We start from the raw sequence: 22,136 nt of genomic DNA, 5'->3' as shown, positions 1-22,136 counted from the left end.
CAGTCACTTTCTATTTGCACCCAAGTCAGTTTTTTGCTCTCAATGCTGTCCTCCTCAAAATGAGAGTCGTTGAGAGACTAAACAAACACGTGACCAGCAACCAGTCTCCATCACTGCGGGGAAAAGCGGCTAAGGGATTTTAGTTCTTACATATGTCTTTCCTTTCTTTCCGAACGTTTAATTGAGGACTTCCAACACTCATGATGTCTTCCAGCACGAAAAGCGTACAGCATCGGCGCCGAAAGCTCTCGAACGCCACCACAGCCAGTGTCGCTGGTTCTGAACGGACCCGCGATCGTCGACAAAACAAAACTCTCACGTGCACTAATTGTAGGGTTCGCAAGGTGACGAACATTGAACTTGAAGATAAAACTATTTGTGCTGAAGTTCCCCACAGACAAGATGCGATGGGACTCAACCAGGTTGCAAAACTTGTGAAGTCTATCACGATGAATGCCGATATGAAAGGCCACCACCAATGTCGCAAATCATCGCAATGGCAAAGCGACTCCAAGAAGCTGAAGACATTATTGCAAATTTGAATGGACATCGAAGTACAACGAGTACTCAAGCCTTGGGTGATGACATCGTGGCTACTTCAGAGAACGCCTCCAGTACTCGGACTAGCACCCCAAAACCAAGTGTAGCTGAAGATGAGCACCTGCCAGCTGAACACACGGAAACCCAGATCGACGGTATTACATCCTACAAAACAGTACCTGGGGATTCTCTACTATCAGATCTCAGCTTAGATGAGCACGGAAAAGTACGTCGAGAAACCGGACATTGAATGGTATCAACTAATTCTCCAGATTTGCTACTACGGCCCTACCTCAGCTGTCCATGAACCACCCAACCCTGAGAATCACCAGTCTCCCAGCGTTGATCTTCAGACACGCCAGTCAAAGCTGGAGATTACGTCCATGCTCACATCGAATGCTAGAGAGTTGAGAGCCTGGGAAGAGTTTGCCTTAGGAAATTTGGCATTCCAAAGCGATCTTCCACGCGAGACTATTACACAACTCCTTCAGATCCATTGGACATGGATATCACCTATGTTCATGTGGGTTTATAGACCTGCATTCATGCGTATGCCAGCTTCCAGTGTCGCTTGTCATGACTGATCTTGAATTAGGCGATATGACGACTGATGGTCCATACTTCTCGCAATTCCTACTCATTGTTTTGTGTGCTCATGCAGCAAGATTCCAAAATGGGCAAATTGGACACATGTTAATCTCTCGAGCGCGATTGCTTCTAGGCACAGAGATCCATCGTCCAAGCTCAATCCCAACAGTCCAAGCATTATTGCAACTGAGTGCAAGAGACCTAGCTTTTGGGTCAATCTCTCAAGCTTGGCTTTATAGTGGAATGGCGTTCAGGATGGTTAGCGACCTGGGTTTGCATCAAAGCACAGCCAAAATGGTTGAACTTGGCCACCTTTCTAGCGAAGATTTGGAAATTCGAAGAAGACTGTTCTGGAGCTGCTACTTCTGGGACAAGTAGGAAGTCCCTGGGTCATGCATATGCTATATCTAACTTAGCGTAGGGCCATCAGTCTTTACCTTGGCCGAATGCCCGCTCTTACAGAGCTGCCATCTGATCCAGCACCAGAATTAAGTAAGACTCATTCCAACCTCACCATCGAGTATAAACTCAATAAGGTTTAGTGGATCAATTCGGGGAGACTGAGTATTGGAGCCCATATTATGGGCAAACGGGGAATCTCTCGGAGATCCCTGGAGGAAGTTATCCACCGATGAAGTCCCACTCAGTATCGTGCTTCGAGAACTCCTGCAGGCTCGCTGTCATTTTAAATCATATCATCTTGCAATTATATTCCAGGCGGACGCCAACTCAAGTTGATCTTCGATCCATCAGAGAGGAGCTAGATGCGTGGAGATCTCAATCGCCGCATCACTTGGTATACGATCCTGACAACCTCCCCGAAATTTCACCTCCTCCTCACATTCTCACGCAGAAGTACGTTTTCCCTTCAGTTAGCACGAAGAGGATCCTACTAAACAATGTCTAGCTTGCTTTTTTACACCACGATCATTCTACTCCATCGTCCATTCTATTCATCCGCTGTACATCATTTAGCATGTCGAAATGCTGCAGGCAGCATTGAAAAGCTTCTACTGTTGTTGGAGAAAACTTTCAGCTTTAACCGGATCACGTACTTGATGGCATACTGCATCTACACGGGGGCATCGGTATTGATACAAGACGTCAAAGCAGGCGATCTCGATGCAGATGCAAAAATGAAGACTTTCCATCGAGCACTTAAAGGCGGCGTCCTCACATGCCCAGTAGTGCAACGAAGCATCGACATTATCAACAATAGTCTCAAAAACTCTACTCAATCATCAGGGTCTGATAGAGAGAGCCATCGAGACGGTTTTCTTCGAAACTACCTGCCTGCGTTCCCGTACAGCGACAACTATTCCGAGTTTCCGGGCTACGCAGATCTCGGCATTACGGACTTCGACGCCAACTTGTTGGAGTGTTTTCCTGAAAATCACATCGATATCAACCTGGCAAATGAGTGGGAATGGCCTTTCAATCAAACGTTGTAGATTGTTTGTATATGTCACCTATTCAAGAAATGTGATACTAGAAAAACTTGGTCTCAGGTTCTTCTTAAATACGATTTCGGTGTATATCTCTGTCTAGTCTTGAGCATCATATTGCCACAACCGGCGTGGGTTCTCTACCCAAATCTTCTGTATCAAATCTTCATCATATTTGCACCATTCTTTGCACCTCACGATGAAATCTGTTGTCGAGACAACTCTGTACTCCTGCACTTTCTTCCTGTCGCCGCCAGGATTTCTGGAAACACCTCCAGAGTGTGGCCAATCACTAGCCCAAACGACCTGAGTTGGGGCGCAACGCAGAATTTCCTCAACATATTCCCCTATTCCCGGTGTATTTGGGAATCGATACGTTCCGCTCAGCTTCACGTAGACGAGCTTCTCCTTCAAGAGAGACATTAATTCCGAGTACCCAAGGAGCGCCTTAGGCGGACGAGTTCCTTCTGGAGATCCCAAGTGATCAAAAACAATCGGGATTCCCAGTGAAGGGATGACTGCTGCAATGTGCTTGATCTGATCCAGAGATGTGTATATTTGAAGAGCCCACCCCAATGGTCGGATCTTGTCAGCGTATTTCCTGAGCAGTTTTGTAAAGAGAATTGGGTCAATCGTTTGCGACCTAGTTCGAAGGTTCAATCGTACTCCTCTAACGCCGAGACCATGCATAGACCTTAATTCCTTGTCCGTTATTTCATCCGGGTCTATACAAACCACTGCCCGCCCTTTACCTTTCAGTTTCACAAGGGCATCGAGAATTGATCTGTTGTCGGTGCCGTATACGGAGAATGCTACTAAGCAGACGTGCTCGATTCCATTGCTTTTCTCAAATTGAAGAAGGTCGTTCAGATCGGCTTTCCTAGGTCTGTATGGATGATCGGGATGGAGGTGGAAGATGTCCTAGAATTGTCAGAGTTCACAACGGCGACCGCAAAGGTAGGATCTTACCTCATCAACAATATGGACGTGACTGTCCCATGCTCCCAATGGAAGCGTTGTGTCGTAATCTATTGGAGCCATAATGTCATTCCAGACGAGGTGGTAACAAGAAGGTCAACGATCCGAGCGCGGACTTCTGACGTTCGAGAAGATCAAGACATTACAGCCGCAGAATTAGAAACTTCAGAGGCCCTAATAATTTTCCAGAACCGGTGGCGCAACTTACCATACCGTTCTTTGTCGCTTTCTGCGAAGAGTTGCAGGAGAATGGCCCGGAAGTTGTCCGGGGAACTTGCCCGGCATGTACTCCCCGCACTCCGCAGCCCCAAGTTCTTCCAAGCACTAGTGAGGACATGTGGGGAGCTTCTCCTGAGATTCGTATATGTAAATGAAATAGTGTGACCTGCCATGATCTGCATTCCATCTACCTTGGCGTTTGTGGAACCAAAGTCATTGCCTGGTAGTTTGAAATCATTCGTCTTGTCTCATAATCGAATTCCGTTTCTTACATTGTTCGAAGATGGGAGTCGACATCAATAGCGATCACATTGAGGACGTCGCTGGTTCCAACAATACCGATAACCTTGACGCCAGCGACTATGCAGCTCCTGAGATTCAGAAGGAAACTCAAGTCCTCCATGATCCGGAATATCTGCAGGCTCAGAAGAGATATTTGTGGAAACTTGACTGCATAATCCTACCTACAATATCTGTTCTGTATTTCTTCGAGTATCTCGATCGTGGAAATATTGCGGTAATTACACCTCTTCACAATCAGAATGCTGCTGACTTTTCAGAATGCAAAAATCCTTGGTCTCAATACTGGTCGAGCGACTAGCCAAGAGGGAGTTGGTTCTGGTAAGAAAAGTCTTTCCGGTACACAATGGCAGACGGTTATTATGATCTTCTACGTGGGTCTTGTTTTGTGTCAAATTCCAGGGTGTATAGGTGAGCTACATTGACATCTATTAATTTGAACGTTATCTGATATATTCTTACAGGATATCGCGTATTCCCTCCTTCCAAGGTAACTCTCCCCCTCCTGTCGGATCTAAATATCTGACATCAATAGTGGATTGCGTTTGGTGTCTGTGGTTGGGCCATGACAAGTCTACTCCAAGATGCCGCACTCAATTATGCTGGCTTGCTGGTCTGTCGTGTGTTCCTTGGGGTATTTGAAGGGCTTTTTGGTACTGGTATTGTCTACTACCTGAGTCTGTGGTATCATCGAAGTGAAATGGGTGTACGAGTCTTTTGGTTTCTTGGACCAACTGCTATTGCTGGGTATACTCTCCAAAACATACCTACAAAACTCTTCTTCTTCTGACAATCACCAGAGCATTCGGCGGTCTCATTGCGTTCGGCGTTGGACATATCAAGAGCTCTGTGACTCCGTGGAAGTGGCTCTTTCTGATCGAAGCACTGCCATGCTTCCTGCTTGGGTTGTTCTGCCTCTACTGGCTTCCAGATCGACCATTGAGCAATTCCAGATTCAAGGGGATTAACCAAGAGATCGCGCAAGCACGATACCATAGCGAAGCATTTGACAAAGCTGGGGCTATCAAGAAGAAACACGTCATATGGACTTTGAAAGACTGGCGATTATATGCCCAAGCATCAATCTATCTTCCAACAGCAGCCCTGCTTGCTTCAATCTCTGGATTTCTTCCAACTATCGTCGCAAGTATGTCATTTCGCTGCCAGTCTTGAAGTTTCGCTTACATCAACAGATCTGGGCTATGAGGGGTCGAAAGCCAATCTCATGACCGTGCCACCATATGTTTGCGCTTTCCTAGTAATGTACGGCGTATCTTGGAACTCAGATAGAGTCAAGGAGAGGGGAATTCATATTTCTGTTCTTATGGTGATTGCCGCCGTCATGTATGCGCTGCTGGCAACTCTTCCAGAGTCCCAGCTGCATGGAAAATATGCATGCATGGTAAGTTTTGTCAATGCGGTTGCTTCTGAAAATGCTAAGTCTGTAATTAGTGTATAGCAGTCGCATGTGTATACGCAACTTACCCTCCTTCTCATGCATGGGCAGCAAATAATTTCGGAAACGAGACAAAACGTGCCATTGGAATGGGAGTGTATACCGCTATAGGAAATCTTGGATCGATTGCTGGTACCTGGGTATATCCGGCAAACGAAGCCCCGCAATTTCAGGAAGGGCATTTCATTTGCATGGCACTCTCTCTTGCTACCGCGATGCTGGCCTTGAGCAACAGTTTATTGCTTGGGGCGATCAATCGATATCGAGACAAGAAACATGGAAAGCCTGTCTCAGGAGCAAGTATCGATGTCACGGAATTAGCTGATGAGAGTCCTCACTTTCGATTCTTCACTTAAGACAATCGCTGTAATATCAAGGCTATAGCACCCAGTAAGGTGCATCTTACGAAATTTACTTTCTTTAAATGGAGGGTCATTCTACGTCATTTATACATCACTATCTTGAATGTGCGGCTACGTGTACTCGCAAATCAGCTCCCATGAACTGAGCTTGAGAAATGTTTTATTATACTGCGCCCTTGCGAAGGCTTGGCTCTGGAAAGGCATCTGGGAGGCCAGAAGCTCAAGAGAAAAAGAATTTCTAATCTGCCGTTTCTTTCAACATAGTCTCATGCATGCGTATGTCCTTGAATTAGCAGTCAGAGAACGAAAGATCAATTTTGAATTTTGAATTTCTTAACACTCGAATCATTCATCAAACATATGTCTGATACAATTGTCCAATTTTATATTTATTGATCACAATCTAACAAGGCTTCCAACTTCTTCGGCAAGTTTATGAAGCGCGTTCACCTCTCTTTGAGTGTATGGAATCCCTTCCCTTCTTCGCTTCGCCTCTAGTTCCTTCTCGATTTCTCCAGATACATATATCTTATCAGCTCCTACTGCCTTTTCGCAACTTCTCACCCTCGACAGCAACGTATCCATTTTCGTCGTATATTCTTCACTCGAATCTAGAAACATCTCTGGCCTGAACACCATGAACCAATGGCCGACTCCTTGTGGGTGATCCAAGTCCTTGTACTGATCGTTAACGTTACCGGCAAATGCTGCCCCAGACAACAAGCCCCCAAATATATCCATCATCATGGCCAATCCAGATCCTTTTGGTCCACCAATAGGAAGGACCACGCCCCTCAATGCATCCTCCGGGTTCGTTGTCGGTTTGCCATCTATATCAAGAGCATAGCCTTCAGGGATTGGTTCTCCTCTCCTAGCTGCTTTTCGGATCTTTCCCCTGGCGGCGACACTCGGGCTCATGTCTAGGACAAAATCTCCTTCTTTGCCACCTGGAAGCCCAACCGCAAAAGGACTCGTACCAAAAAGTGGCTCTTTCCCACCCCATGGTGGCATTGACTTAGATGCATTGGTGAATGCAAAGGCTCCATAGCCTCTCGCGATAGCTTTCAAGAGATATGTGGCGCCCATACCATAGTGGTTGCTATTCTTGACAGCAATTATTCCGAACCCATACTTGCTTGCGATCTCGATTCCTTTATCAATAGCAAGCGATCCGGCAACAAATCCAAATGTGTTTTTAGCATCCAGATGTGCCATCACGGGCGTCTTCATCTCAAATGAGAGATCTGGATTAGGATCCAGAACGCCGTGCTTCACGCGATCGAGATAGCCGCCCAGTCGATTGATGCCATGTGTGTCAACACCACGGAGATCTGCGAGGACTAATGCATCTGCTACAATAGTTGCGCGGTCGGATGGCAGACCGTATTTGGAAAGCACTGATGTAATGAAGACATGCGCCTTTTCCGGCGATACCGTAACAATATCTTTGGATGTCATTGCAAACCTTGAACAAAGTTTTTTTGGCGAAGTAAAGTGGATTGATTTCAAATAGGAACAGAATCGATTCAGAAGGAAATCTGCATTTTGTCTCTATGTTGGTGTAGTGACACCACTGTTGAAGCGCCATCTTCGCTCGAAGTCAGGGAGCAATGCTCGGAAGTTCGCCGCGGAGAGTTTCCAGGAATCTCAATAAACATTATTTCGTGACCACGCAAGTCTCGTTGGAACATTAGAATCATCGTTAGAGCTGTTCCAGCGCATCAATTCTATGATGTCAATGTTTGAAAGCACTTAAAACTCATGATGCCTTAGTGAGTGAGATCGTTAATGAAGGAGGACAGCGCACATGATCGCTAAAGATTTAGGGGTAATGAGTGCGCTTTTGCTCCAAGACATTACGGCGTACCCCCTGATCATATCTTAGCTTGCCAGAAATATAGAGCTATGCTGCTTTAATTGGAGTAGACTGTATACACAGAATTTGTATCAAAATCCGGATTCCATCAACAATGAAGTACTTTGGAAGGGCATAAGTTCTCTCTTCCTCACGTTAAAGTAGCATATCATCAAAAGGTACACTGTAGAGTGAGAAAAAGGTTATTTTCATTCTTGAGATGAAAGCAGAGTGTAGAGGACTTCTGCTGCTATCATCAGCAGACTTTTCCAGGTGCAGTTTCCTCGTTCAGCACTTTCAGAAGAGTGTCAATGACGACCGTCCCGCTCCTGCATTGATTTTCCACTGTACTTGCTCCGACGTGAGGCGTCATGATAACATTTTCCAGCGCCAACAGATCTCCGTATGACTCCAGCGTTGGAGGCTCGGTTTCCATAGCATCTAGTACCGCGCCCCATATCTGTCCCTCTTTCAGAGCGTGCAACAACGCCGCTTCATCTACCACTCCACCTCTCGCACAATTCACCAAGATTGCTGTCATTTTCATATCCTTGAATTGCTCCTCACCTATCATACCTCTTGTAGATTCCAATAAAGGAACATGTAAGGTGACAAGATCTGACTGCTTCAAAAGCTCGTCCAAACACCAAACGCGATCGTGCTTTACATCGTTCCATGCATCCTTCGGGGCTACTGGATCGAATCCCAAGATTCGACATTCGAAGGCACCAAGCCATTTCTGCGCAACGACTTTCCCGATGTTGCCCATACCGATCACACCCACAGTCTTTCTAAACATGCTGACTCCCAAAACTTGACTTCGAACCACCCTTTGTCCCTTCCTTATGGCTCTGTCGATTTCGCAAATTCTCCTACTCAGTGCCAGTGTGAGCGCCATACAAAGTTCAGCCACCGATTCGCTGTTTAATGCGGGTGTGTTATGCACAGCAACTCCATGTTTCCTGGCCGCATCTAGGTCAATGTTGTCAACTCCGACGCCTTGCTTGACCACAACTTTAAGTTTCTTGGCTTGGGAGAAGTCCTTCGCACTGAGTACAGTCTCTGAGCGCAAAATTATCCCATCAGCATGTGCATGCCAACACGTTTGGGCGGGGTCCGTGGGAAGGATGGTCTTGATGTTGGGATCACTCTGAAGGAGCTTGATGGCATCGGGATGGTAGGGATCCAGAACGTAGACTGTAAATTTTGGAGTCATATTCGCGAGTATATTGAGGCAGAAGTCATCACTTTCTTGAACGGTGGTGGTCTGTACATAAAGCAGACATTCAAGATCTTCGGGAAGAGTCCCGGAAGTTGGCCGGGGCGAGGATGAGTCACGTGGTCACGAAGGCTGTTAAAGCAAATTCACATCGCCGTTTTATCTTCTGATGTCCAACTCGGAAGGCACACTATCATCATGACCGCATCTAGAGATCCCATTGTCCAGGAATTGCAGTCATTTTCCACGTAGGTACTCCATTCCACATGCTTAACCACGCACTTCACAGCTGATCGTTCTTAGATGCGATGTTTCGGATGCTCTGCTGAAGCTCAAATACCCCCATGGAGGGTTTCTATCTGATCTCACTCTTTGGTCTCCGGAAAGACAGATGGGAGAGACCAAGATTATTGGCCCTGCATACACTGTCAAATACGTCTCTGTGAACGATAAAGAGTCGCCAAAACATACTGGTCATTATGTAAGATTACGGCGATCGCTATAATGAAGTCTAGCTAACGATTGAGATTGATACTATTCCGTCCGGATCAGTGGTTTTTGTTTCATCACCAAAGACTGTCAACGCTGTTTATGGTGGACTGATGAGCAATCGAGCTCAGGTCTCTGGAGCAGTTGGCACCATTGTTGATGGACGGGTCAGGGATTTACAAGAGCATAGAGACTTGAAATATCCGGTAAGTTCAGTAGAACATATCAGGAATGTCACTGACCAGTAGGTTTTCGCCCGGGATATCGGGACAGCAAGTCCTTATGAAGTTGTACGCGTCAGTTCAGTAAGTACGATGTCTTTAGCACAGACACTGCTGACATTCAGATCAACACTACGGTGAAGCTCCAGTCCACTGAACAAGATGCTTCCATCAAACCTGGAGATTATTTGATTGGAGATCTGAATGGTGTGGTATGTTTGCCGAGAGAGTTTGCCGAGAAAGCTATTGCTCTGATGGCCCCACAGGTCGAAGCTGATCTGAAAATCGCCGAGGACATACGAAAAGGGATGACTTTCGTAGAAGCTAGCAAGAAACATAGGAGTGGGATTCCGAAGCCGTGATGTGTACTAGAGACGTAAAACTTGATCAACTTCAGAGGGACTTGGGCCGTTCTAATTGAGTTGTCTCTTCTTGCTGGTAAATGTTTTATCATTTCGAACAATTGCTGGCAAATACTCATCTCTACGTAAGCTAGACATACCAATTTCTATTGATTATACAAATTGACCAATTTTCTTAGGACCGAGTGCTATCGTAGTGATTACCTCAATGACCCTTCAGTGGGCATTACTTTTCACAACAACAAGCTTACTTCTGGCATCTCCACCTAACACTTCACTTGTTGTCTCCACATAATCTTCCTCACTCCCATATTTCTTCTCAATCTCAACAGGTGTATGTTCTTTTACTGCAAGCCAGGTTGGAACAACCGCAAGTCCTTTTCATCATTAGCCCACCGTCTAACCTGAATACGAGACGACAAGACTCACCGAGCAATATAGTATTCACAGCCAGGGGTACTCGTCCACCATACCAATCACGAGTGTTGATGCCGAACGAAACGGCTTGAGCGAAACTTTCTTGACCGCGCAAAATGCCGGTAAAGCGCGACAGTTCGGAAATATTGTCTGTTTTTGTAGAGACGAAGTAGTAAAGCCAGTTTTGGAGGGCTTGTTGGGAGAAATCTGAAAGTATCATTAGTCTTGAAGTCAGAAGGTCGATCAACCATGTCGAGGGTACATACACCAGAGCAAAATCACGAAGAATCCAAGAGTGAAGTTCTTGCTGGTCCAATCTAAGTCTGGATCTTCGCGAGCGAACTTTGATTGAACAACCCACGCATATATCCATGCTACCAGATGCAAGAAGATAACGTAGTAGAACCTGTCACAGGTTAGCGGATGTTGAATGATGAATAGCGCGTAACTTACCCTATCTGGATCCTCTTCTTCACGGCAAATCCTTTATAATCAAGCAATAAACTTATAAGCTGAGAAGATAGCAAGCTTGCGAAGTTTCCAACAAAACCAATCAAAGCTCGGGCCCGCACACCAAAGTAGTACACCTCGAAATTCCCCAGATATTGGTTGAAGTAAGCTGCCCAGAATACTGGGAGCAGTAAGATGATATCACGTCTTGACACAGCTCTTCCCAGGGCTCGGAGTTCGGCTGCAAATGAAGTCTCATGGACGATCTTGACTCTGCTTCCATCAGATCGTTGGACTTTCTCTGGCTTCGTGAGCAAAAGCGCGATTGGTGCAGCGATGCCTTGGAGTGCGATGAAGATCAAATATATTTCTACAAGCGAACTTGTTAGATACTGTTTGCTTCTAACAGAGTAATTCAGGAGGCACTTACTTGGTCCAACCTTTCCTTTAGTTTTCTGGGTAGCAGCATGATTCAGCGCCAATACAATAGCGCCACCGACAAGGGGCCCTCCAGTTCGAAATATAAGCCAAATATTCATGTATCGACCTCTCTTAGAGGGCTCAGGGTATCCCAATGCCACAGCTCCTTCAGAAGCCCAGAAAAGACCAGCTGAGACACCACAGAACACAGCTCCGACCAAAACCAACCAAACATTACCAAACCGGTTATTAGTATATAGTCCAGCAGCATACACGGGATATCCAGCTGCTCCAAGAAATAAAGTCCAGTTCAAACCAATGCGATTCGCGATCGGGCCTCCAAGAAGACAGAATATACCCATCAATCCAAAAACCAGCGCATTGGCTGCATTGACGAGGAAAGGACTTTCAGCTCCACCAGCTCCGAGAGAAGACATCGCATTCCATAGTCCAGGTGCCAGAAATCCAACTGCACCAATAACAAAGGCGTTGAATAGTGTGCCGCGGTACCATATTCTTTTCTCCTCCACATGCTGAGACTCGAGAGTGGGTGAGGTGGCCATGATGGGTTGGGTGTAATGGCGAACTTCGGCAGGGAAGTTGATGATTGCGAGAAAAAGTGAAACCGAGACTCCCAGGAAGATCCCGCACTATATAAATGCCACCGCCAGCATTTATTGCAAGATTTAAAGATTTTTCTTTCTCTGCCATCGTGAGTGAGGATCTCTGAGGCATTCGAATATAGTGCTAAAATGACGAATCTCAAGCGAGGAGCTTGTACGGTGGGCTCTTGACACCTTTTTTGGGAACCTTGTCGGGGATGATTTACCAAAGAGGAAGGTAGTATAAAGAATTTAGCAATGATTGAGTGAATCAACTTCGAACCTCTGGGCCGTTAACAGTGGCGTTCCATGCTCACGCAAATCGTGCTTTGAAAGATTTTGGTTCTCGGCACGGCTTGCGGCGCATTGAAGGCTAATGCTTCACGATGAGAGGCTCTCGAATGAAGTGGAAAATTCTTGGCGAGAAAATTCGTCCTTGCATAATCTATTCCTGAGTACTCGTATGAAGTTTTTTTTTATAACGGTGTTGAGAAGAAAATATGTGAGACTCTCGACAGACTCGACGAACGTGATCGAAGAGCAGACTACCTAGGTATGCTACTGAGGAGTCAGAGCCAACTGAAATCACCTGTTTGCAGGATACCACACCGTCGACTCCGGATCCTCCCAATCCTCCGAAAAACTGTAAGACTCAAAGCATGTTGTAGTTGCATCTTCAGTATCGAAGAACATGAATCTACAGGTTCCCTTCTTTCCATGCCACAGCCCAGACTGAACCATGCTGTATCCCCTGCCTTCGAACTCTGCTTTCCGTTGAGTGGCTGGGACGTGATTGCAGTCGAAAGCTACGTGATGAATTCCCTCGCCACGAGTCTCGAGAAACTCGGCCATGAGTGAGGGACCAGAGAGAGGCTGCATTATCTCCCAAACGACAGCGCCCTGAGTTGCGAAACAGACGATGAGCTCGAAATCTGCTGGCTGAAATCGAAAAGTCTGGTCTGTGACATTCCCAGAAGAGAAATTGTGGACTTGAAATGGACCAATTCCGAGCTTGAGAAGTCCGTCCATTGTCTTTCGATGGTCCCGAGTTACGATGCAAATCTCGACGACATTCCCCAAGAATGGTTGGGCAAGTACTCCCAGCTCAAGGGCTTTTGAACTTTCCATCTCTCAATTGCTTTCGAAGTTAAGAATGCGCTGAATCTCGGTGGATTTCCCGATATGTATGCGAGAGCACAGAGAGCGATTCCGGTTGAAGAGTTTATAGGGTTTAAGTAGTCCTTATGCTGAGAAACAAGACGTCAGATTATGACGCCCTTAGAAGCATCATGACGCCCTCGCTGCATGCGCCATCGACTGATCTTGATACAAGCCAAAGACCAAATCCATATGTAGAAACGTCCACAGGAACGAAAAGTGCTTGTCTAAGAAGAAACACCATCGTCTAGGTTTGATGCAAGATCTTTGAATAGCAGTCGACCATTTTACCACTGCCTCTTCATTCACATGACCGAGATGACCCCTCCATCACGTGTTTGGCGGGGTAATGGTCGGGGTAAAGCTGACCGGCTCCACGCCCCAGAATTCCCAATGCTCTCTCGATTCCCCCTCGGATGGAAGTCCTCCTTTCTTGATTTCAAATCGCTAAATAGATTGCCCAATTTCTTTTACAACTGCATTAAGACAAAAACTCAAGTAAAAAACATAATTCAATAACAGCTAGTCTATAGAAATCAAGTAAACTTTTCCAGGACAAAATTATACTTAAAACTATGGCCGACAACATCAACTGCGCGCCAGCGACGGACAAGAAAATTGCTCTCGAGAAGCGTGACATGGGGATTGAGAATCTTCCTGAAATCGAAGCAGGAGTCACCACAGTCAAACCATCAACATCGAACGAAGATGCAGAACCACAGGAGAATTATCTCCACGGAGTGAAGATTGTCATGTTAACCACAGCCCTCATGTCTGGTCTCTTTACCATCGCGCTCGATAGCTCAATAATCTGTAACCTTCCTCTAGACATTTTACACACGAACTCCGCTGATCAAGTCTAGCCACCGCTATTCCCCGAATAACCAGTGACTTCAAAAGTCTAGACGACGTTGCCTGGTATGGGGCCGCCTATCTTCTCACACAAATGAGTCTTCAACCCTCCTTTGGGCGTGTGTATATTTTATTCCCGGTCCGTAACACCTTTATCGTCGCTCAACTCATCTTCGAAATCGGGTCCATTATCTGTGCCATTGCACCCAGTTCCATAGTGTTCATTATCGGACGAGCAGTAGCTGGAATTAGCGCTTCGGGAATGTATAGCGGGTTAATGGCCATTATGAGGCACACCGTTGAGACGAAGAAGAGACCTTTAGTTGTAAGCATTACGGGAAGTGTCTATGCGATATCTGGTGTTCTGGGACCGTTGCTTGGAGGTTTGTTGACGGATTCGAAACTGACTTGGAGGTTTTGCTTTTGGTTAAATCTTCGTGAGCCCCATCTTCCTCTACCGAGAAATCTTCTAGACAGTGCATAGCTTTTGGAGCCTTGTCAATCGCGATCGTTATCTGGACGGTGAAGATACCGAGTACGTCAATCGGTTTGACTTTACGGCAAAAGCTTGAACGCCTGGACTTCCTCGGAGCGTTGTTTCTGGTTTCTGCTATCACATGCTTGATGTTAGCTCTGCAGTGGGGAGGGATACTTTATCCGTGGTCGTATCCAAGTGTTTGGGGTTGCCTTCTTGGATTTGGAAGTATCATTATCCTCTTCATCCTCTCCCAAGCATATTTGAAGGAAAGGTAAGACCGCTTTTTCACTATTCCTACAGAATAGTACTGATAGATTCGTGAAGAGCAATGATCCAAGGTCGCATCATCAATCAACGCACAGTTATCTCCAGTTCGCTTTATATAATCTTCCTCCAACTCGGAATGACGACCCAGACATACTTCATGCCCTTCTACTTCCAAGCCGTGAAAGAGACCAGCGCCGCTGTGTCCGGTCTCCACACTCTCCCTTACGGCATAACGATTGCCATCTGCTCGCTCATTTCTGGGACGTTGGTTACCAAGTTCGGACACTACGTTCCGCTGGTATGGATTGGTACTTCTTTGTTCACGGTCGGATCAGCTCTTCTGACTACATTGACGACGAAAAGTTCATTTGGGGCTTGGTTTAGCTTTGAAGTCATTTCTGGTGCAGGTTATGGCTTGAGTCAACAGATAAGTTTCATTGCTGTGCAGAATGTCCTAGCAGCTGATGATTCCGTGATGGGCGTGTCGTTTGTGATTTTTGGTCAATCATTAGGAGGATCATTGGGGCTTAGTATTGGCCAGAACAAATTGTCTACTTCGTTGAGCCAGATGTTGAAAAAGATTCCCGGTGTCGATGCAGCGGCTGTTATCAGGGCAGGGGCGACGAAGATTCAGAGTGTTGTGCCTGCGACTCTTCTTGGAAGTGTTCTGGAGGCGTATGATGTTGCATTGACGAAAGTCTTCGTGCTCTGTGCAGTGGGTGGTGGCATGGCATTGCTATGTAGCTTGGGATTGGAGTGGAAGAAGGTTGATAAGAGGACTTGATCGAGAAGAAAGCGGTGGGATACATAACACTTAGAGGGAAGATTTGAGGTTGATAAGATGGAATATGTTATGTCATCGTGATTTCATTTTCTCAGCAGCTACCTAGGTAGATATGGTATGTAAAGCCGTGCAAAGTAAACTCCCGTCCCCTAGGACAAACCCCAGATGCACCAGATAAATCAGATCCTAAATTTCTAATGCCAATCACCCGTCCACAATTCCACCTGTGCCTCCTCGAGACTTTAGGTCTTCGTCATAATTATGGTATAATATGCATGTGCCCATATGAAATTCCATGAGCATGTATGCATCCGGTAGCAGTCGTCACCTCCCACCCGTGTTTGTTGAACTTGCTCAATACACGCTCACTTCCTCCCATATGAACACAGCCTGACTTCACATGACAGGTATGGACGTTGTCTCGACCTTGACGGCCTCAGACTTGGTACCACCGACAACCGCCTCTGCAGCCTCGACTTCTCCGAAACTCTCGCGTCCCTCAGCAAAGACCTGATCGAAATCGTACTCGAACCATCTGATATCTGGGCTCAATCCTGCAAATTTCCACTCCCCATCGACCTTCTTGTACCAGTGCTTGTTGGTGGAGTGGGCGTGGCCCTTGACCAGGACTTCCTTCATGGTTGCGTCCTTGTACTTTTGGTGGGGGACACGAAGTTGATGCCATCCAATAATCTCATCATCGGAAATCTTCTCCCAGCGTGTTGAGCCGACGAAGTGTTGAGTCTTGAGAAGGGGGTTGCCGAGTACCTTAGGATCGGAGGCCATTTGGACGAATTCTTCTGCGGGCATGGCTTCCCATTCCTTGTCGAGGAAGGAGCGGTAGTCAACCTGTAAACCAAGTTAGTACGAGCATTATGGGAAAATAGTGTCGGCTACGCACGTGAAGTGTTGGTGCAATGCATTTTCGTAGACGAGCCCAATCTTTGGAGTCGTAGCTGTCAGCCCACTCAAAGCAAGCTCCCATACAACCCGCCGACTCTGTCAACTCGTTAGCTTGGATTGCATGACTTTGGATTTCAAATTTTTTCACCTTCGAATGTGAGTGGTGTAACAGTCATGTTTACTGATTTCGTTTCTTGGGATGGTTTGGTGAAGATGGAGAATGGATTGAATATTGATGAAAGAATGCGATTCCAGCCCGAGGACGACATCATAAATACTCTGAAGAAAATTTCATCGTGCGACGTATCTGGTCGGGCCACGGAGGTCTTGGTCTCTCTTCCTTGCGTTGCGTTGCGGACTCCATCCACGGGCGGACTCGGTGGGGAAATCCGATTGCTGTGCAAAACAATCAAGAACCCCACAATTAGCTCTGAAACGAGGCTGAAGTATTCAGGAACAATTCGCAGCGGGAGATGAGGTGATACATTGTCGAAGAAGAAGAAGCATTGTTTCGGAGGCAAAGTCAGCTGGGAAGGCTGTTCAGTTCCTTCGCGGGTGAGAGGGAGTGAAGCCTCGCATCGCATCGCCAACCCGAAGCGAGAGTTTAAGGAGGGATGAGGTGAGTTGTGAGTTGGGTGCGCGCATGGTCCAAGCGCTCCGCCTACTGCGTCTCAGCTAGACTTACCCACTATTATTGTGTTGTGTATCCGCAGGTCTTTGGTCATCCTTCTCAAGACTCTAAATTGAGAACAGACAGAACAATACGAGATGTTTGTAATCTGCACGACCAGTGATATTCGGTACTCCCCTGGATTGAGGCAAGAGGATCTACGGCTTTAGCCGCACCTCGGACTCGGAGTCCCGGCAAACTACTGCACGCCCACCAAATATTCGTTCCTCACTACCATCACGGGATAACATACAGTATGATCGCGAGGCTTTTGATGGGTAACGTCATGGAGGAAGGATGCTATTCATTCATGCAAGCTTTTTTTGTACAGTACTGTTATCCCAACCTGCTTTCATCTCATAATTCGTGATACGTTATTTCATCTGATTACATCCATCTCAACACCCAGTCGCTCACCCAAGCTCCGGCGGACGTAGAGTTCATCAATCCTTCAATAGCCAAAACCTTACTGGTGGCGTTGTATGTCCATCCGCTAGCAATGGTGGCTCCGTTCAGAGTCACGTTATTTACAGCTGACTGAACACCTATGATTGTAATATTGGCAAGTGGATTGGTGTCTTGGAACAGCCCACGAGCGGAAGCATACAATGCGGACTTCGTAAGTGAGAACTGTATCTCGTTAGCATATTCCCGCCAGACCGGACAAGGCACTTACTTCTACCCAAAGAGTTGAGTTTTGTACAACACTCTCTCCATCATCAATATAGAGTTGTCCGCTTGCAGTACCCTCCATGCTGCATGCGGCCAACAATCCCCAAGGATTTGATCGAGATTCTTTGGTTGTATATCCTGGTTCTTGTATCGGTAAAACACTTCCGCCTCTCACATATACCGGGATGTGTCCAAGCGGGGCATCAATGGTAATGTTCTCTCCAGGTCCGGCAGTGACTGCGGACTGATTGTACCAATCATACCACACTTCACCTGACCCGACGCCTGGGAAGACACCATTCACAGTTGTGGCCCCTTGAGCTAGAACGGGCGTAATCAATAAGCTGTCCCCGAACATGAATTGGGTATCGACTGCAGCCAGGGTGGGGTCATTTGGAAATTCCCAGGCTAGCGCTCTCATTACCGTTGACCCAGTCGAATGTGCGAGGTAGAACGTGGTGTAGATATAGGGGAGAAGAGTATAGCGAATGTTCATCGCAGTCTTGCTGGCTTCCGCAACTGATGCCCAGCGGTATGGTTCCTGCGAGATTGCAGACAGGGTGTTATGGTTTCGATAGAATGGGAAGAAAGCTGAAAGTTGCATCCATCGATTGCAGAGTTCCTCGTCTGTATTTCCATTGAATCCGCAAGTGTCGACACCGAACATGGGAATACCAAAGAGAGAGAACGACAGTGCTTGAGAGATTGAGAAGTACATATAAGCAAACAACGAGGTATTGTCACCTCCCCAGTGTCCAGACCATTTTCCAGATCCAGCAAAGGTAGATCGACCGATGATGAAAGGTCGTTTCCCTGGAAAGACATTGAGAAGAGCGTGGTAGGTAGCATTGAGAATTTGGGTGCCGAACAGGTTGTGATAATCGTATTCCTGGGTTCCGCCGTGATGAGTGGCGTTGGGGCTCACGGCATGGACGTCCAAAGCCCCTTGGACATTGTTGATCACATAAGGTGGGTACTCAATAGCTCGAGCTCCAGGAGTAGGAGTTGTCCGTATATATGTCGTAGAAGTTGTTGGAGCAGGAGCAGCGGTTGCGGCAGCTGCAGATGCCTGGCTGGAAGATCCTGCTTGCGCAGAAGCATACTCGGTGGCATTCGTTATGTTGAAGCCTTCAGGATACCCATAGATGATGTTACCTGGCTCTCCTGGAAGACCAAATCCTGGATGGACAGGGTTGAGTGTAAGGTTATTGCTGCCGCAAGAACCAACACAGAATGAAGATACTTCACTCATGTCAATCCATATACCATCGAAGGAAATATTCTGGTGCCACATGGTCATCTCACTTGACCACCAGTCAAAGGCCCCAGTTCCATTGAGAACCGCACCAATCCAATCAGGAAACACAGTGTATCCTGGCCAGACCTCGCCGCTATAGAAATTAAATCATTACAGTTCTAATAAAGATCTAGAAGCCGAAGAGTTGTAAAGCTGCATGGTCACGTGCAAATCACATGGCACACCAACTCAATCTTCCTGGATCTGTGGTTCCTCAAACATCATCGCTTTCGCAACTACAGTTGAGGAAAAGCCTTCCTTAGATCTCGAAGAGGCCCCGAGATCCTCAGCTCGTAGGATGAATACAGAATAAGGGCAAAATTTGACGTACATGTACAAGCTGCCATCAGGATTCAACATGAAAGCATCGCTCTCGTTGCCACGATTGAAAATTGGGTAAGCATCACTGGCATTCTCCGGATTTGGGACGTAGATTGCCGAGTCAACAATGGGTATGTAGTGTTGACCATTTTCGTGCAGCTGAGAGAGGAATTTTGCGCCTTCGACGTAGCCGAATCTTCCTTGGTCGTTATCAAAATCCCGATATTGATTCATATAGTCGATGTCAGTCCTAAAATTGTCAGATTTGTGAGAAACATAGCAAACCAGGCAACTTACCAAATGTTCTCTAAAGGAATGCCGAATTTCTTGAAGCTGTCCACCACATCCTGAAGCTCAGACCAATTGGTGTACCCCCATCTACACTGGTGGTAACCGAATGTGAAGTATTGTTGCATTGCTGGGAGGCCAGTAGCACTTTCCTGGTATGCTTTCGTAACCTCTTTTTGAGATGGACCCGCGTAGAAGTACAAACTGTACACAAATCAGTATATAGTTTTGACGAAGAGCCAGCAGCCGAAGAGCTTGTCCGAAGAGTTGAAACAAATCTTCCTTGACAAGCAGCTGCCCAAAAGGATTTCAAAGTCCTTGGCTCCTAGGATGAATATTAAACAAGGGCGGAGTTCGACGTACTCAATGCTACCGCCCAAAGTTCGCCATGTGATATTTGATGGTCTCATGAGAACTTCCTGGCCGTGGGAATTGCGCATATAGACGCCATGGGAGTATGAGACATAGTTCCCAGTTGCATCCGTCGCATTTGGGGCATATGTGAGATTTCCTGTTGTCTCATTGATCTCGTAGTATCGCGTATCGAGATAGAAAGAATGATCGCCATAAATGTTGTAATCAATGGGATCTCCAACATCCGCAGCCCAAAATGTACGAGTGAAATTGTTACCCATTCGCAAACCATGAATTACCTCCCCTAATCCATATAGATTGTAATTCTCAGGGAGAGCACTGGCGAATTCGATGAATTGGTTCTCATAGACAAGCTTCGTTCCTGTAGTGTCAAAAAGGACATCTCCGGTTGATTGGCGGATGATTTGAAAGCTGAATGTCGGATCATTGCTCCAGACAAAATTTAGGTCGCTATCCAATGTCGTGTTTGCATCGGCATCAATAGTGGGCTTCTGGACTAGAACATCTGGTAGGATATACCATGAGCTGTTTGAATCGCCAACATATGTCGGGACAATTTCCACGTGCAACCTGTCATCAGACTGGTATTCGACTGTGAGGTTCAGATTCTCGATATCTGTGCCATAGGTATTGCAGGCCGGACCAGCAAGATTTAATGAGGCTGTCAATCCATACATTGTCCGGACGACGTTTGAAGCAAGGTAACCTGGACAGACATCTTGAGCGTTGACAGCTTCCGAATCGTAGATATTTGGTATCAGTGGCACACTCGCATCCGCCGCAGCTGGGACTGTGAAGATCGCACGGTAGCTGGTCGTTGCATCTGGAGTTGAAGTGGATGAGCTCTGGGCATATACAGTGGCAAGTGAGGTGCAGAAAGCGCCTAACGCAAGAGCTGCTCTCGCCGCCATTTTCCGTCGACGATAGAAGATGAGAAAGCAGGTAGGCAGGCAAAAGAGAAGAGAGCTCCAGAACAAGAGACTGAAGACACTGAAAGAGAAGAGGGATCTTGAGGCTGCAGCAGCCAAGCGAAAGTTGGTTGTCATGATGAATAAATAATTCTCATGTTCCCCCGCAAGCGGCTCAATGACCTCGCAATTTTCAAGGAACACTGCATGGGATGAGCTCACGATCCGAGATCAGGAACACGTTGGGAAAGGAAACACCCCACAGAGGAGTGAGAGGGGATCAAAGAAGGGCCGAGAGATGAAAAATTCGGTGTTTTAGTAGGAACCTGGAAGAGCGGTGCGGGAGATCTTGCTGCTTGGGGATAAGCCATGTTGGCCACCAGGAACAAACTCACTGAGACAGACGTCCAAGAAGTAACAGCGATTGGATTATCCCTGATGATCAAGCAATTGACCGAGAATTTCAGAGCGCAGTGAAGATGCTCTCGCAATTCCTCGCGGTTGTTTGCTTGTAAGTAGTTTTTCACGTAAGTTTGAGATGGGGCGAGTGTCTTGATGGTGTATACTAATAGTACCTGGCCATCGCTTGGTTTCTCCTCAATGACCCCGCAAGTGAAGCTTGGGGAAGCTTGATGATGCAATGAGGGAGTGAATTTCGGTAGGGGAGAGCTCTTCAGTGGACTCCAGTGGAGCCATGGAGTCTGGGGGATGCGTCGTTCCGAAGTCTTGCTGAATAAACGGGCCGACACATGCCGGAGACCTTGTTGAGCAGTGGAACTTCTTGCTGCAACAATTTTGCAATTGTGCGAGAATTTGGCCGTGGATGAAGGGCTGGAGAGAGCACAGCCCGAGAAGAGAATGGAGAGAGGAGGAGAGGAGAAGAGAAGAGAGGACATGAGAGGAGAGAGAAAGAGAAGGCATGAGTGCTCACCGCCTTCCATTGTCTTGGCTAGATTCATCCTGCCGAGCTTCGACTCCATCCCAACTCCTCGACACAGCTCGACTCTTGCGTTCCTCAAAACCAGAAAGCGATTTTCTGTCCTCGTCGACCATATATTCCCTTCTTATCATCCTCACGAGGCGATGTCAAGCTATATCCGCAACAGACTCATACATTAGCCAGTGAAGCACCGCCTTCGACTGCACCTAGACCGTGCAAGCAACAACACATCCTCTCGCGATCAGCTCACATCTGCATATGTTCATCTGCAAATGGCTTGAGTATAGAATCTATCCACAG

General features: G+C 46.8%; 11 protein-coding genes across 11 annotated transcripts; 4 read left to right on the top strand and 7 right to left on the bottom strand.

The window, feature by feature from the left end:
- Positions 1 to 188: 188 nt before the first annotated feature.
- On the top strand, positions 189 to 2,952 carry LY89DRAFT_631273 (uncharacterized protein). The gene is made up of 7 exons (XM_018211272.1): positions 189 to 344; positions 398 to 766; positions 813 to 1,089; positions 1,136 to 1,502; positions 1,550 to 1,620; positions 1,671 to 1,983; positions 2,036 to 2,952. The coding sequence occupies exons 1-7, from the start codon at positions 201 to 203 to the stop codon at positions 2,577 to 2,579; spliced, it is 2,085 nt and encodes a 694-aa protein (XP_018062011.1). The 5' UTR covers positions 189 to 200; the 3' UTR covers positions 2,580 to 2,952.
- LY89DRAFT_766321 (amidohydrolase 2) lies at positions 2,389 to 3,614 on the bottom strand (the record flags this gene model as incomplete). Its single annotated transcript, XM_018221725.1, has 2 exons — positions 2,389 to 3,494; positions 3,543 to 3,614. The coding sequence occupies 2 exons, from the start codon at positions 3,612 to 3,614 to the stop codon at positions 2,673 to 2,675; spliced, it is 894 nt and encodes a 297-aa protein (XP_018062010.1). The 3' UTR covers positions 2,389 to 2,672.
- Positions 3,615 to 3,980: 366 nt separating this feature from the next.
- LY89DRAFT_766319 (MFS general substrate transporter) lies at positions 3,981 to 5,956 on the top strand. The gene is made up of 7 exons (XM_018221724.1): positions 3,981 to 4,287; positions 4,331 to 4,481; positions 4,535 to 4,560; positions 4,606 to 4,817; positions 4,871 to 5,217; positions 5,264 to 5,472; positions 5,523 to 5,956. The coding sequence occupies exons 1-7, from the start codon at positions 4,054 to 4,056 to the stop codon at positions 5,880 to 5,882; spliced, it is 1,539 nt and encodes a 512-aa protein (XP_018062009.1). The 5' UTR covers positions 3,981 to 4,053; the 3' UTR covers positions 5,883 to 5,956.
- A 328-nt stretch (positions 5,957 to 6,284) lies between these two features.
- Positions 6,285 to 7,409, bottom strand: LY89DRAFT_712078 (putative malate/L-lactate dehydrogenase; the record flags this gene model as incomplete). Its single annotated transcript, XM_018217950.1, has 1 exon — positions 6,285 to 7,409. Exon 1 carries the CDS (start codon positions 7,344 to 7,346, stop codon positions 6,285 to 6,287), a length of 1,062 nt encoding a protein of 353 aa, XP_018062008.1. The 5' UTR covers positions 7,347 to 7,409.
- Positions 7,410 to 7,970: 561 nt separating this feature from the next.
- Positions 7,971 to 9,009, bottom strand: LY89DRAFT_691714 (putative D-3-phosphoglycerate dehydrogenase). Its single transcript, XM_018216394.1, has one exon. It carries the CDS (start codon positions 8,957 to 8,959, stop codon positions 8,000 to 8,002), a length of 960 nt encoding a protein of 319 aa, XP_018062007.1. The 5' UTR covers positions 8,960 to 9,009; the 3' UTR covers positions 7,971 to 7,999.
- A 132-nt stretch (positions 9,010 to 9,141) lies between these two features.
- LY89DRAFT_691713 (RraA-like protein) lies at positions 9,142 to 10,389 on the top strand. The gene is made up of 6 exons (XM_018216393.1): positions 9,142 to 9,210; positions 9,266 to 9,443; positions 9,490 to 9,657; positions 9,700 to 9,756; positions 9,798 to 10,159; positions 10,214 to 10,389. Exons 1-5 carry the CDS (start codon positions 9,161 to 9,163, stop codon positions 10,032 to 10,034), a joined length of 690 nt encoding a protein of 229 aa, XP_018062006.1. The 5' UTR covers positions 9,142 to 9,160; the 3' UTR covers positions 10,035 to 10,159; positions 10,214 to 10,389.
- On the bottom strand, positions 10,154 to 12,020 carry LY89DRAFT_660462 (major facilitator superfamily transporter). The gene is made up of 5 exons (XM_018212552.1): positions 11,332 to 12,020; positions 10,905 to 11,271; positions 10,718 to 10,857; positions 10,464 to 10,658; positions 10,154 to 10,411 (listed from the first exon to the last, which is right to left on the bottom strand). The coding sequence occupies exons 1-5, from the start codon at positions 11,882 to 11,884 to the stop codon at positions 10,251 to 10,253; spliced, it is 1,416 nt and encodes a 471-aa protein (XP_018062005.1). The 5' UTR covers positions 11,885 to 12,020; the 3' UTR covers positions 10,154 to 10,250.
- Positions 12,021 to 12,140: 120 nt separating this feature from the next.
- Positions 12,141 to 13,159, bottom strand: LY89DRAFT_691711 (uncharacterized protein). The gene has a single exon (XM_018216392.1). The coding sequence runs from the start codon at positions 12,950 to 12,952 to the stop codon at positions 12,509 to 12,511; it is 444 nt and encodes a 147-aa protein (XP_018062004.1). The 5' UTR covers positions 12,953 to 13,159; the 3' UTR covers positions 12,141 to 12,508.
- A 508-nt stretch (positions 13,160 to 13,667) lies between these two features.
- LY89DRAFT_660456 (MFS general substrate transporter) lies at positions 13,668 to 15,462 on the top strand (the record flags this gene model as incomplete). Its single annotated transcript, XM_018212551.1, has 4 exons — positions 13,668 to 13,894; positions 13,945 to 14,370; positions 14,418 to 14,682; positions 14,736 to 15,462. The coding sequence occupies exons 1-4, from the start codon at positions 13,720 to 13,722 to the stop codon at positions 15,460 to 15,462; spliced, it is 1,593 nt and encodes a 530-aa protein (XP_018062003.1). The 5' UTR covers positions 13,668 to 13,719.
- A 396-nt stretch (positions 15,463 to 15,858) lies between these two features.
- LY89DRAFT_742875 (scytalone dehydratase) lies at positions 15,859 to 16,541 on the bottom strand (the record flags this gene model as incomplete). Its single annotated transcript, XM_018220887.1, has 3 exons — positions 15,859 to 16,311; positions 16,364 to 16,461; positions 16,514 to 16,541. The coding sequence occupies 3 exons, from the start codon at positions 16,539 to 16,541 to the stop codon at positions 15,859 to 15,861; spliced, it is 579 nt and encodes a 192-aa protein (XP_018062002.1).
- An 881-nt stretch (positions 16,542 to 17,422) lies between these two features.
- On the bottom strand, positions 17,423 to 20,899 carry LY89DRAFT_601410 (glycoside hydrolase family 31 protein; the record flags this gene model as incomplete). Its single annotated transcript, XM_018210196.1, has 5 exons — positions 17,423 to 17,665; positions 17,712 to 19,098; positions 19,336 to 19,575; positions 19,623 to 19,817; positions 19,977 to 20,899. The coding sequence occupies 5 exons, from the start codon at positions 20,897 to 20,899 to the stop codon at positions 17,423 to 17,425; spliced, it is 2,988 nt and encodes a 995-aa protein (XP_018062001.1).
- Positions 20,900 to 22,136: the final 1,237 nt, after the last annotated feature.

This window comes from Mollisia scopiformis (genome assembly GCF_001500285.1).
Source record: "Mollisia scopiformis unplaced genomic scaffold LY89scaffold_36, whole genome shotgun sequence".
NCBI lineage: Eukaryota > Fungi > Ascomycota > Leotiomycetes > Helotiales > Mollisiaceae > Mollisia > Mollisia scopiformis.
The sequence above is the reverse complement of the archived record's forward strand: the minus strand, read 5'-3'. Positions and strand labels throughout refer to the sequence as shown.

Excerpts from the sequence above, each read along its gene's own strand:
- LY89DRAFT_631273 (XM_018211272.1), top strand. The coding sequence starts at position 201 with ATGATGTCTTCCAGCACGAAAAGCGTACAGCATCGGCGCCGAAAGCTC. Across the intron at positions 767-812 it reads GCTTAGATGAGCACGGAAAA|ATTTGCTACTACGGCCCTAC; the intron begins GTACGTCGAGAA and ends CTAATTCTCCAG. Across the intron at positions 1,621-1,670 it reads TGATCCAGCACCAGAATTAA|TGGATCAATTCGGGGAGACT; the intron begins GTAAGACTCATT and ends AATAAGGTTTAG.
- LY89DRAFT_766319 (XM_018221724.1), top strand. The coding sequence starts at position 4,054 with ATGGGAGTCGACATCAATAGCGATCACATTGAGGACGTCGCTGGTTCC. Across the intron at positions 4,482-4,534 it reads TCAAATTCCAGGGTGTATAG|GATATCGCGTATTCCCTCCT; the intron begins GTGAGCTACATT and ends ATATTCTTACAG. Across the intron at positions 4,818-4,870 it reads GGACCAACTGCTATTGCTGG|AGCATTCGGCGGTCTCATTG; the intron begins GTATACTCTCCA and ends GACAATCACCAG.
- LY89DRAFT_691714 (XM_018216394.1), bottom strand. The coding sequence starts at position 8,959 with ATGACTCCAAAATTTACAGTCTACGTTCTGGATCCCTACCATCCCGAT.
- LY89DRAFT_691713 (XM_018216393.1), top strand. The coding sequence starts at position 9,161 with ATGACCGCATCTAGAGATCCCATTGTCCAGGAATTGCAGTCATTTTCC. Across the intron at positions 9,211-9,265 it reads GAATTGCAGTCATTTTCCAC|ATGCGATGTTTCGGATGCTC; the intron begins GTAGGTACTCCA and ends GATCGTTCTTAG. Across the intron at positions 9,444-9,489 it reads CAAAACATACTGGTCATTAT|ATTGATACTATTCCGTCCGG; the intron begins GTAAGATTACGG and ends CTAACGATTGAG.
- LY89DRAFT_660462 (XM_018212552.1), bottom strand. The coding sequence starts at position 11,884 with ATGGCCACCTCACCCACTCTCGAGTCTCAGCATGTGGAGGAGAAAAGA. Across the intron at positions 11,272-11,331 it reads TAAAGGAAAGGTTGGACCAA|AAATATATTTGATCTTCATC; the intron begins GTAAGTGCCTCC and ends GTTCGCTTGTAG. Across the intron at positions 10,412-10,463 it reads TGTGAATACTATATTGCTCG|GACTTGCGGTTGTTCCAACC; the intron begins GTGAGTCTTGTC and ends AATGATGAAAAG.
- LY89DRAFT_691711 (XM_018216392.1), bottom strand. The coding sequence starts at position 12,952 with ATGGACGGACTTCTCAAGCTCGGAATTGGTCCATTTCAAGTCCACAAT.